Source organism: Pipra filicauda, unplaced genomic scaffold, assembly GCF_003945595.2.
Source record: "Pipra filicauda isolate LSUMZ 115617 unplaced genomic scaffold, ASM394559v2 scaffold217_size2002032_pilon, whole genome shotgun sequence".
In the NCBI taxonomy this organism is placed as follows: Eukaryota; Metazoa; Chordata; class Aves; order Passeriformes; family Pipridae; genus Pipra; species Pipra filicauda.
Genome location: NW_024104329.1, coordinates 567,005 through 579,820, shown reverse-complemented (window position 1 = coordinate 579,820; position 12,816 = coordinate 567,005). Strand labels below are relative to the sequence as shown.

General features: G+C 36.9%; 1 protein-coding gene across 1 annotated transcript in view; it reads left to right on the top strand.

The window, feature by feature from the left end:
• MUC2 (mucin 2, oligomeric mucus/gel-forming) overlaps nucleotides 1-12,816 on the top strand; it is a 55,943-nt gene that overhangs the window by 3,955 nt on the left and 39,172 nt on the right. The window contains exons 3-22 of the mRNA XM_039381202.1: nucleotides 195-309; nucleotides 427-517; nucleotides 903-1,012; nucleotides 1,233-1,449; nucleotides 1,909-2,034; nucleotides 2,719-2,836; nucleotides 3,160-3,298; nucleotides 3,937-4,047; nucleotides 5,033-5,102; nucleotides 5,685-5,822; nucleotides 6,398-6,562; nucleotides 7,091-7,185; nucleotides 8,069-8,199; nucleotides 8,856-9,107; nucleotides 10,002-10,054; nucleotides 10,327-10,436; nucleotides 10,866-11,017; nucleotides 11,448-11,586; nucleotides 12,137-12,247; nucleotides 12,555-12,734. Of these exons, the coding sequence (XP_039237136.1) occupies nucleotides 195-309; nucleotides 427-517; nucleotides 903-1,012; nucleotides 1,233-1,449; nucleotides 1,909-2,034; nucleotides 2,719-2,836; nucleotides 3,160-3,298; nucleotides 3,937-4,047; nucleotides 5,033-5,102; nucleotides 5,685-5,822; nucleotides 6,398-6,562; nucleotides 7,091-7,185; nucleotides 8,069-8,199; nucleotides 8,856-9,107; nucleotides 10,002-10,054; nucleotides 10,327-10,436; nucleotides 10,866-11,017; nucleotides 11,448-11,586; nucleotides 12,137-12,247; nucleotides 12,555-12,734 (2,623 nt within the window). The remainder of the gene's footprint in view (nucleotides 1-194; nucleotides 310-426; nucleotides 518-902; nucleotides 1,013-1,232; nucleotides 1,450-1,908; nucleotides 2,035-2,718; nucleotides 2,837-3,159; nucleotides 3,299-3,936; nucleotides 4,048-5,032; nucleotides 5,103-5,684; nucleotides 5,823-6,397; nucleotides 6,563-7,090; nucleotides 7,186-8,068; nucleotides 8,200-8,855; nucleotides 9,108-10,001; nucleotides 10,055-10,326; nucleotides 10,437-10,865; nucleotides 11,018-11,447; nucleotides 11,587-12,136; nucleotides 12,248-12,554; nucleotides 12,735-12,816) is intronic.

Genomic DNA, 12,816 nt, shown 5'->3' with positions numbered 1-12,816 from the left:
AAAGGCAATGAGTTATTGTCCCAAGTGTCGGAGAGAGATATTTTATGCCTCATTAAAACAAGGCATCCTGTGCAGCCAGGATGAGGTAGTCAGAGGCTGGTTTCTCTGTTCCTTAGGGTATTTGGCTTATTACAGACATTCATGTCAAGCCTTATGTTTCTGAACTAATGTAAAATCTCTAATTTTCTTCCTAGTGTGAAGACACCTTACTACAGCTCTGGTCTGCTCATTGAGAGCAGTGACATTTACACCAAAATTTATGCCAAATTAGGCATGGTTCTGATGTGGAATCAGCAGGATGCACTGATGGTAAGTTTAATCAAAGAACTTTTTATTGTTGTTTCCTGGAATATTTCTCTATCCCAGTAGGGGAAAAAAAAAAAAGAGAATTCTTTTATGTTTTTCCTCTTTCTTTCCATTACTTAGGTGGAGCTGGACAACAAATTTAATAACCTAACCTGTGGCCTCTGTGGGGATTACAATGGAATTCCAATCTACAATGAGTTTATCAAGGGAGGTGAGTCATTCTACCATACTGACAGTTGTCACAGAACATAGGGTGACAAGCATTGTACATAGAAGCATCACAGGAGAGCAAATTTCACTTGAGAGATTTCTGTGATTGCTCCAGACTAAGCATCATGTTCCAGTGCTGCATTCCTGGTCTAAGGTTATTTTATTCCAGGTGAATCTTATTGTTCTTTTCTCGACTAGCCTTCTTTTCTTTCTTCCCCTTTACATTTTCAAGCATGGTTAAACACAATTCAGAGCAGATACTTGTGTCTGACGTGTGTTTGACACCATAGTAATTGTTTTCCTTGATCAGGAGAATCCCATGAATCAGATGCAACTTGTGGTCAATTTTTGGGGCTCAGCAAGTTCTCCAAATTTTTTTTTCATAGATACAAGCTACAATTCAATTACATATGGGAATTTGCAGAAGATCAGCAAACCCAATGCCAAATGTGAAGATCCAGATGAAACTCAGGCTCTTCCAAGCTGTAACGAGCATGTGAGTATTCCTACTGGTGAACTTCACTTGCATGGACACATCCTCGTGCTACGGGGAGTTAGTTGCAAGGAGCTTGGAAGACTGTCCATTCCAGGGCAAATGATTACTTTTCCTTTCTTGAATAACTGTTCAGAAGACAACAGTTTTTATACAAGATAGGAGGTGACCAGAAGCTCAGATGTTTACAAATCTCTCAAACATTATTACTCTTTCTCCTTAGCGTGACGAGTGTGAGAGGCTGCTGACTTCCTCTGCATTTGCTGATTGTCGGTTCCGTCTTAATTTGGAAACGTACATCCAAGCCTGCATGCAGGACAAGTGTGCCTGTAATGGCGCTGAGGACTCCTTCTGCATCTGCAGCACCATCTCTGAGTATTCTCGCCAGTGTTCGCACGCCGGTGGCCGGCCGGGTGAATGGAGGACGCAGAGCTTTTGCCGTAAGCAACGATACAAATTTTACAAAGACCCAAATATTTCGTTGATGTAGAACCACGAAACATTTAAATTCATTGCTTCTTTACAAAACCATTGGCGTATATTATAAATTTTATTCCAGGAGTACAATAAGTTACATAATCTGTTCTCCCTCTTTTTTTTTTCTTCTATTACCCTTGTTATTAAGAAATCCTTTTCAGCAAGCAGAAATTCAGTTCCCATTGTAAGACCGAGAGGGCTGATACTGCTGATGACCGAGATAATTTGATCTATTTGAAACCAAAAGAAATAGATGTATGAAACAGGGAAAGCACTTCAGAAATAGATGAACATGCTTTGCCAGGTGGAGTCTGGCTTGAGACATCACTGGCTTGAGAGGAATAGGGTATATGATCTGTGGTTTCTGAGGGATTATGGATATTCCACTCAAATAATTCCTGGTGTCTTTCTTATTCTTTCAGCCAAGACCTGTCCTGATACCATGGTCTATAGAGAAAGCAGCTCACCCTGCACAGATACTTGCTCACACTTGGACATCAGCAGCCTTTGTGAGGAACACTACATGGATGGTTGTTTCTGCCCTGAAGGCAAGTGTTATTCTACCTGTTGTGTGTGGAACAAAACCAAGAGCTCTGGCAAAGAAGATCATAGCTAAAATATTAAATATAGTCAAATTATATCTCAAAAATGAGTACTGCTCTCCTTATTTTCCCCTCTAGGGGAACATAACCATAAGGTTTTTTTGAGGCAGTCATAATTGATTAATTAATCAATTATTTTATAGTTCAAACATATTAACACAATGACATGTAGGAAATCTGCTTTTTAATTCTCAATAAGTGAACTTCTGATAATATGTAGAAAATCAGCCTTTTTAGGTTGAATAATTCTGAGACAAAGGACATAATTTACCAGAGTGTCAATTAGGGACTGAGATTGAAATTCTCAGATTTACTGTCAACCTTGGGAAAGATTACAATGATAGTCTTCAGAATATGCCAGAAGGACTGAAAATCTAAACATATAACATTCTGAGATCATTCCTGTATACTTACAGTAAGCTTTTTTATCTGTGTATAGTTCTATAAATGAATAGATTTGGATTTTCAAAGGTGGATAAAAGTGTTTTTCATGTGTCTTACATTACAAAAAGTAGAAACACTATTCTTCACAATTTTGATAAACTCAGCGTGTGGCAAGTTGAGAGTTTCTCCTCTGTGGAAATTGCTTGTTTCAAAAAGAGCTGGAATAGTTAATGTTGTGCTTTACAGGAACTGTGTATGATGATATTACTGGAAAAGGCTGTGTACCTGTTAGCCAATGCTACTGCAAACTCCTTGGAAAGCAGTATGCACCTGGAGAAAACATTTCCAATGAATGTGAAGAATGGTAAGGATCCTGGTTGTTAATACGCTTTTCTTTGAATGATTGTAAGTGGGTCGGTGTTCTTCAAATTTCCACTTGATCATAAGAGACGTCCTGAAAACATTCTGAACCTGATGTTTATGTTGCACGTCTGTAGAATCAAATTTCTGAAAAGTTTTCTTGAATCTATGGAATATGCCAGGGCAAATCTTAAGGAAATGGTCAAAGATACAGTTTTAAACAACCTGGGGATATCTTGCTGTTTACTAGGTATACTGATGCTTTCAGTGCTCTCAGCTCCTGTAATACCTACGAGCATTTTTTTTTTATTATTTGTCTGTTTATAGCACCTGTAATTCAGGCAGATGGACGTGCAAAGATTTACCTTGTCCAGGCACATGTTCAGTGGAAGGAGGTTCCCATATTAGGACCTTTGATGGGAAGAAATACACCTTCCATGGAGACTGTTACTATGTATTGGCCAAGGTACTGTGTACTGTAGGGCTGTTCTCTTGTAGAGTATATACAAGTGTCTGTGGGCTGATATGTAACAGCTGTGAGTTATTGTTTTGTTTCACGGGGGTAAGGGAAGCAGAAATGCTCTAAGTTGTGCTATAGAGTTCAGGGCTGGCTGTAATAGCCCTAGGGGGACGCTGGGGACTTATTGCAATGGTGATTAACTCAGTCTGATAGCTATGCTGTCATTATCCAGTGGAGTCCTTTGTGTATCAAAAAGTCACTCTGGCTACATGGACAGGTAAACTGCAAAAATTGGCAGATTTCAGGATCAGAAATTCTCAGTCAGTTCTGTAATAGCTGTTTCTCTGTCTGAGTATTGAAGTCAGCTAGGGAAATGAGGTAGGCAGCTCTTTCATTCATCTGTCCCCAAAATATCTAGTGCCTATTCTTCTAGAGAATGGCAAAAATCTTGTTGAACTAGAAACCATGCCTCTGAATTTGTTTGAAAGAATGTTCAGCTGTAAGAACTAGTGCTGATATGGTGGTCTTAATAGCTAAGGTCTGTAGCAAAGTTATTGTGACAGATAAATTTAGTTTTTGTTTGGAAGTAATCTCGTGAGATTTTTTGATTGGACTAATGGACATTTATTTCCCTGTGATTGTAGGATACTGCAAATGACAGTTATGCTCTCCTGGCAGAGCTGACTCCCTGTGGCTCCACAGACAGGCAGACCTGCTTGAAGACTGTTGTGTTGTTAGTGGATAACAAAAAAAATGTAAGTTTTGTTCTATGGGTTCTGCTAGATATGTTGAAAATCAGCATATTTCCCTTATTGTGGAGGAACAGTTAATTCTTCTGGAGTTGTTATTGTGGATAGATAAGGCACCTCAGACAGGCTAAAGAACAACTCAGGTTTCTGCCTCGAGAATCCAAAATAGACCTAAACTTAACAAAAGGTGAAATTCAAAACAGCTGACATTTTCCCCTCTTCACTCCTCTGCTCTGTGCTATATGATTATTCTCACAGTATTCCAGATATCTGGAAGCAAGAATCCCATTCTTCTTCCCCTCACAGTATTTTACTTTATTCAGATATAGTTTTATAGATATTTTTCAGAAGAAATCCTATCTTTGAATGTTGATACAATGCAACCTTCTCAAATATTCAATTTAGTATTCTGTTTGGTTGTGGTAATATATAGATTATATTTATACATAATTTTACACACATGTACACATAATTTTCCTCATGTATTTCTGGACTTCCATGTCTTTGCCAGCATAACTAGAACAAAAGAAAACTGAATCAGAAACCAATAATTTTATGTTTCTGTGTGTACAGACTAGCATTTTATGAGGAAGTTTAATAAACTGCTTTCTGACCATGCCGGAATCATACTAAACCATTTCACTGAAGCTGTGGCACATGCTTTTATAAGGAATAGGAACTTGCTACAGATCCTGAAGACCTAATATTTTCTTTTACTTGCTGAAACCAAAGTGCCCAATATAAATGAGTTTTATATTTCATTACTGTTGTAGGCAGATGTGAGCGAAACACTGAATAGCAAGACAAAACTGTACTTGTATCCTACAGGTCTGCTGCCATTTAAATTTTCAGATGGTTTCTTCTTTTCAAAAATTTAAAGTTCTAGTCACAGCCTAAATGTGCAAAAGGCCTTTCTTGTTGATTTCCCTTTTATTAGTTCCTTTTGCTCTCAGTACTTGGAACCTCATTGATTCTATTTGCCATTGTACAGGTGGTGGTTTTCAGATCCGATGGCAGTGTGCTACTGAATGAGATGACAGTGAATGTGCCTCATGTGTCAGGTAAGTGACACAGCCTTGTATCTCCAGTCACACCTGACTTCTCATATAGGAATGTTTTTTTTCCTAGGCAAAAGTGGAAGAGTGGCATAGGAAATTTATTCAGATTTGGTAACAAGTTGGGGATGAATATGATTTAATAGACATCTGAGGATTTAATGGGATCACTGACTCTGTATAGAGTGGATGACTGAAAAAAAGTCCTTTCACTTTTTTCGTACCTCTTGAACATACTTTGGCACGTAGCTTGGGAAAGAGAAATTGCCATGACGGAAAGTTAAAGCAGATAATTTACCTTGCCTGTGAAGAGAGGTATTTAGCACTTTCCAAATTTGGCTACATGGTGTGGGTATGCCATTTGGTTCTGATGCCAGAGAAGAGTCACTACAGGTAATCAGCTTTTTAAATTAGTGAGGACCATCATCATATCTAGTAGACCAGTGATTTTTAAAGGAAAAAAATATTATTAATTTGATCCTGGTCTCAGAGTTTTCATGACAGGTGATACCTTAGAATCTAATAAAAAGTATTTCTTCTGGCAGCTTGTGTGTGTATTTACTGCACGGTTCATGTTTTGTTTTTCAGCCAGCTTCACAATATTCCAACCATCTTCCAACTACCTTATTGTACAAACACCTTTCGAGCTTCAGGTGCAGATCCAGCTGCTTCCAGTCATGCAACTGTTTGTGACTGTGGATCAATCAGCTGAAGGAAAAATTCAAGGCAAGTGTCTATTCAAAGAGGAAGCAAAGTCATGCTGTTCCACAGCTGAGGATTCATGTACTTTTTACATGAGAGATAACTCATGCTACTTGTTGATTCAAGAAGAGGAAGCTGAAAGCAGAAACCAAATCATTGAAAGCAAATGGACTCAAGCAAACTAGAAATGTGTTTTTAGTTTTTCACATTGAAATGATCTATCACTCTAGTGCCAGTACACAGATATTTCTTAGAATATTCCTTACTTCTATATTCAGTTTAATTTTAACTATACACAAAAACAGGTTTTTGGTGCCTTTTGTATTTTCAGTATCATCAGAAGCGTAAAATTACAGGTTGAGGTGGTAATCTCCTGAGGCAGAGATATCTTCATGAAGATTATTCTTCTCAAGATGTTGAAGATTTAAAATAGGCCTCCTAAAACTTCAGTATTTGTCATTTGCATCAATATTGAGGTGGAATAATCAGCTGTATGAACTTCTCTTTCTAGTGTTTGTGACCAGTTGTCCCTTTTCTTTGACCTTTTATTATGAGAATGAGTAATGATTATGTAAAATTTTTACCTTCTTTTCCAATAGGTCTTTGTGGAAACTTTAATGGAATGGAAGGTGATGATTTTAAATCAACCAGTGGGCTGGTAGAAGCTACAGGATCTGCCTTTGCGAACACATGGAAAGCTCAGTCCATCTGTACAGACCAGGCAGAAAAGCTGGAAGACCCCTGCAGTCTCAGCATTGAAAGTGGTAAGTAGATGAATAAGTCAGATGGTTGGCTTTTGCCAGAATGAGCAGTGTTTGCTGGATATTACTGCAACAGGCAGTAATTTTTAGATTAATATCTGCACGTATGTTCACATACAAGCACTCATTTCCCATCAAACTGGAGTGAAAGTTTAAGGGGTGATTGTAGAAGAGTCCTGAGCCGGAAGATTGGGAAGCAAGATCATTAATTTATATTATTTGTAAAGGTGCTTGTATTTCCTAGTATTGTTTATCCTTATGTTTAACTTAGCTTCAGGGTACTCAAATGGAAAGGGCTGTCACAATTCTATGTAAACCAGTTACAGCAGTGGGATACAGGTTTTGATTTTATTATTACATGTTTCTGAATCAAAGAACAGAAATATACGTGCAATGACTGCATGTAGTTTCTTCACTCCCCAAATGCACAGTTTTCTAATTTGTATTGTTGCACTGCATTTATCTGTCAGTGTAACTAGATGTGGCACAAGCGAGATAAGGAAATGTGATGAATTTCTCTTTTTTTTTCAGCAAATTATGCTGAGCATTGGTGTTCTTTGCTGAAAAACTCAGAAGGTCCTTTTGCAACATGTCACTTAGTCATTGATCCTTCAGAATACTATAAGGTATTGTAATCTTGCACACTTTTTAGTACTGCATTATTTCAGATGGTTAACTATAGACATTTAACATTGTTCAAATGTTTGAGACATTACCCAGTAGCTTGCCCATAAGTGGTGGTGAACTCTTTGCATTGATTGACTCAAGCAGCGTAGCATGCATATAAAGTATCTCCTCTGATGAGATTCTTACAGGGTGCTGCTGAAGTTTGCTTTCTTGTATTTTGTATTTAATGAACACTTTTATTGGATTGGATATTTGAACTGAAAAGAAGATTCAAGAGATGCAAATGTGCACTGACTACCCTTAAACATTAGCTGCTATAAAGTCATGAAAAAAAAGTTTCCTATATATTGGTTGGAATGTAACACCAAATCATTTTCATGCCAGAATCTCCATGATTTTTTTTCCCCTCTGCTCGTCAGTGTTGAACATAAGTGAGGCTTACCTAAGGAAAAAGAAGAAATACCTAAGTTATTTCTTATACTTGGAACTCAGTCTGAGCTCAAATGTTGTGAAGATCTTCAAAGATCTGGTTAATATTTTGCCATTATGATTTCTAATTTTTGTGGATCTCTGCATTTCTAATTTGTAACTGAGAAAGAACAGTATCAATATCCTTTGAAAAAGGTGTTGTCAGGAGGCTGGATATTTTTTAAAAGTTCAGGAGGCTTGGCTTAGGTTAGAAGTAAGCATGCAAACATTTTCATTGTGTATGAAATGAAGCAGCACTTTCAGTCTTTGGTCTTTGTCCATTCCTTCCATTGTTCTCTGGTCATGGGAATTAATAAACATCAGGAAAAGTACACAAGATATTTTGTAGCAACCCAGTTGCAATTGCCCATTAGTTTCCTGTGAGCTTACTGACCCTTTCATTCTTTTTTTCAGAAATGTAAATATGACACATGCCTCTGTGAAGATAATGAAGAATGCTTGTGTGCTGCCCTGTCCTCTTATTCGAGAGCCTGTGCTTTCAAAGGAATCATACTGGAAGGCTGGAGAGACAGTGTCTGCAGTAAGTAGTGGAACTGTAATCCCTGTGGAATTAATTAGCCACGAGAAACAAGCAGGCGCTCTCTGAATTTGGTTGTTAGTGATCTCAATGGTAAGGGATTTGGAGTATCTTAGAAAGGTCTAATGGACCTAAAAGAGGCAATGTTTATAATGTTTACTAATTCATGTTATATTCTTTAGCTGTAATTTGTTCATGATATATTTAAAAGTAGAGAGCATTATTTTTCACTTTCACCTTCTTTCCCTAGTTTAAGTAATAATCTCATTTATTTGATTAATGGAATCCCAGCCATCAGGGCTTTTATGTTGCCTTTGTTTATCAGTGTCTTTGTTTATCATCATGCTAGCTTTTCATCAACAGTGTGGTATTGTTGAGACTAGGAGCTTATTATATTGTACTCTCTCTCTCTGATTATCAGTATGTGAAATAAATAGAGGTATGAAAGGAACTATTAGTAACAGTTAAAAATAAGTCTTCGACTGGTAAAGTTAGGTTAGTGTTACTTGTCACTTCTTATATTTTTGTACTTTAATAAAATCTAAGGGAATGTTTTTATCATTACATACTGCACAGCCAAGGAAACCAAAATAGAAATGTCAAGGCTAAATTGTCCATCCTGCATCTCTTATTTATCATTTTATTTATTTTCCCTCCAGGCAGTGAAGTGTCTGCCTGTCAAGGAAATCAAGTCTTCCTTTACAACATTACAAGGTGCCAGCAAACCTGTCGTTCCCTTGCTGATGGTGAAAAGTATTGCTTGCAAGACTTTGCTCCTGTGGATGGCTGTGGCTGCCCATCTGATACATACCTGGATAAACAGGATAACTGTGTGCCCGTCTCTGAGTGCCCATGTTATTACAAGGGATCATACCTGGAACCTGGGGAATATTTTACAAAAGATGGAGACCGCTGGTATGTTTTATTGTGGCTTCTTGTTTGTTGGGATAAAAGGCTTTAAAAAAATTGTTTGTTAGGTGTAAGGCGCTTAGCTTTTTTGGTACTTAATGAACATTTTTAATACATTTCACAATATCTTCATGCCGAGCAAAGTATTATGCTTTTGCAATTTAATTTATCAATAATTGAGAAGTGCAACTTGCTTTGGAGGCCTTCACAGATAAACATTACTTTGAAGCTGCACTGTTAATAGGGCTTTGTTAAGCAGAGGTGTGAAAAGAAGAAAAAAGACCAACTATATGTTATGTTACTGTTTCCTTTTCTGGCAGAGACAGATCACTTGTGTTTTCTGTGGGAGGAAGGTCCCCTTGATATGTATTTAGTATAGCATAGGCTTTTGAAAGCAACTTTTCACGATTCTGTTGTATTTTGCCACGAACCTTGGCAATTGTTTGCTGCCTGAGTCATTGGTGCAAACTATTATTACCTTCCTTCACCCAGGAGAAGAAGCATACAGGCCAACAAATTTGCAGCATGTGACTTGAATAGGCATGAAAATACACTGTGTATCCAAATGAAGTCTTTGATTTAAATTCTCATTCTTATCTGTTTCATTATTATCTATTTCCTGAGCCATCAAAAACTGCAATATTAAGGATTAATAAAGAGGCTGTTACTCCTTAAAACACAACTTTTCTGTGCATTAGACCTAAAATCTTGCTACACTTTTTCTCCAAGTGAAAATTCGTGACTGTGTTTCAATACAATTGACTTGAAATATCAGTAGAAATTATGCAGAACATCTTTGATAAATACTCTCAAATTTATATAAACCAATCCTTAGACTTAAGTTGAAGACACTGAGCTTGTTTGTTTTTTTTTTAATTTCTACTTACTTCACTTTTTTAGTGTTTGCCGAAATGCAAAGGTCCAGTGTACCTCAGTGAGAGCTAGAATGAAAAGTAAGTGACATTCTATAAAGTAAAATAAAATAAAAACCGTAACCAACCTTCAAAACCAAACTACTTTCCTTTTGAATTCTCCACTTACTTGTTTTATATGTTTTTTTCTATGTAAAACGTTACACATTTTCATTTTGTTCTCTCTTCACTGAGCCTCTTTTTTTCAAAAGGATAGAGCATCTGCTGAGATTTCTGTCTCAGTAACTACCATATTTCACACACATTTCTTTTGCCTTTTCTTGACTGATCTAAGCCAACAAAATACCTTTCAGGTGTAGAAGAATGTTCTTCTAACAAGACTTTCTTTGACTGCGATGCATCCTCAAAATGGACTTCACAAACACCTGTACAACTTAGCTGTCATACCCCTCAAACAAATCATGTATGTATTCAAGTTTTCTTCAGGTCATGTTTTCTTTATTCTGTATTCTCTAAATGACAGAGTGCTACATAGAAAATACAGCTGTAACTAACAGTTTATTTCTCTTTGGTTTAAATCTTCCGTTTTTTCTCCCCAATGATGTTAATCTGTTGCCATTTTCATGATGAATCCCCTTATAGTTTCCCTCTCCTCTTTCTTTTTACTGTGTCTTCAGTAGAGTTGTAACTCCCAAGGGAAATAGGATTTGGGTTCTTAGACAACCAAAATAGAAAAGAAAAACATTACCAACCTAGAAAGAAGAACCTTATAAAACTAATAAATATTAGGCTGTTTGGTTATAAATGCAGTTTTTAAAGTGTGCTTGTGAAGAAGTGGAATTAAAATGCAGTACATTATCATAAGGTAACCGTTTCTCCTTATATTCTTTAGTTCCAGACAGAGTGTGTCTCAGGCTGTGTGTGTCCTGAAGGTCTATATGATGATGGCAGAGGAGGCTGTGTTGAGGAGGAGGACTGCCCATGCATTCATAACAACGAGTGGTATTCTTCTGGGCAGAAGATAACAGTGGACTGCAACACCTGGTAAATTATAATTTTGAACTCTCTTCTAGAATATATTCTATGCCATGTATTAATACTCATGTCTAGGCTTATGTGGACTGCGAAAACTGCAACTATCATCTTCTATTTTCAGGAATATTTATTGCTATCTGAGGAAACACAGATTCTGCTGAAAATACTTGAGGCAGTAGCTACCTCTGTTTTCAGTAGGCATCAGGTGTTAGGAAAATGCACTCATTTTTTAAATATAAATGTTATCTAAAGATCTTTAGCTGACCAGAGTTAAAAATCACATTATAAGCTTAAAACCAGGCAAAACTGTTGAAATTGAGACTTGGATATTTTGCACATTATCATATTGTATTAGGCAGCTGCTTGGTTTGTTTTGCAGTTTTCTAAACGGTCCACTCTTGGTGATACCTAAAAATTCAACTTCTCTACTCTTTTCTAGTACCTGCCAAAAAGGGGTTTGGAGCTGCACTGCCAATGCGTGCTATGGGACTTGTATGATATATGGAAGTGGCCATTATATCACTTTTGATGGAAAATTCTATGACTTTGATGGGAATTGTGAATATGTGGCTATTCAGGTAATGCTCATCAGGAGGGCTGAAATGGCATTTGATTGCCTTGAAGATCTGCTTTCCTCTTTGGTTTTGTCATTCTTTATTGTCTGCCATCACTTTTCCTGAGGTCTTCACACATTCTGCTGGGAGAAATTGTATATTTCCAGTACAGGCAGGCTGTGTGAATGTCACTTTTTCTTCTCATATAGTGGTCATAAACTATATGTAACAGAACTGTTTTATAGTGATAGCTAACAACTCATTATCAGTTGCAAAATAAATCCAAATTCTAAGTTTAGAAACCAAAGATACTTATATTTAAAAATATATTTGTCAGTTTGTTTTATTGTCCTACTTGCTTTCCCAGGCCAAGACACTGTTTATATGTATGCAGAGAAATCTGTGTATGTGATTGTGAGTCTGTAAAAATATATGTATATAGGATCTCACATTTGAAGCAGCAGTAATGATTTGTACATTGTGAAGACTTAAATGATTGTAATTATTATGACATTGAACTAAAATGAAATATTTTACCTAATTTTCTCATGCTTATTTTTTTCTTTTTCAATAGGATTTTTGTGGTGACAAAAATTCCAGCGGCTCATTCAGCATCATCACAGAGAATGTCCCTTGTGGAACTACAGGAGTCACCTGCTCAAAAGCTATCAAAATGTTTCTAGGGGTGAGTAATGATACTCAATGAGTATATTTCAGTATTCAAGTATTACCAAAAAAATAATGCTCCAAAGCCACATCCCTAAAAGCAGCTGTAACCAGTGTTAGAGGCCATATCAAATTAGTCTGTAAAGGTGTAGATTCTCAGGTGATTAAACCTCTCACAAACACAAGTGCTACACCACTCGTCATCTTGCAAAGTCATCCCAGACTTTGAGCTATTAGTGTCAGAATGAATTGTATTGTTATGAGTGTCTAATATTTTCTCTCATCATAAAAGTTACTGTTACAATATTTCTCCTTTTATCTTTCAGAAAACTGAACTGAAATTGGAGAACAAAGAGTACAAAGAAATTCAGCGAGATGTTGGTGATGATGTGCTTTATTGGAACAGGACAGTAGGCCTCTACCTCGTTATTGAGGCTAGCAATGGTGTGATGCTTATCTGGGATAAGAAGACTACTGTTTTCGTCAAGCTGAGCCCCGATTACAAAGTTAGGACCTGTCTGTCTTTTTCTGAAGTAGTATTACGAATAGATAAGGAAACAGTAATATTCTTTTATTCTGACTCCCTGT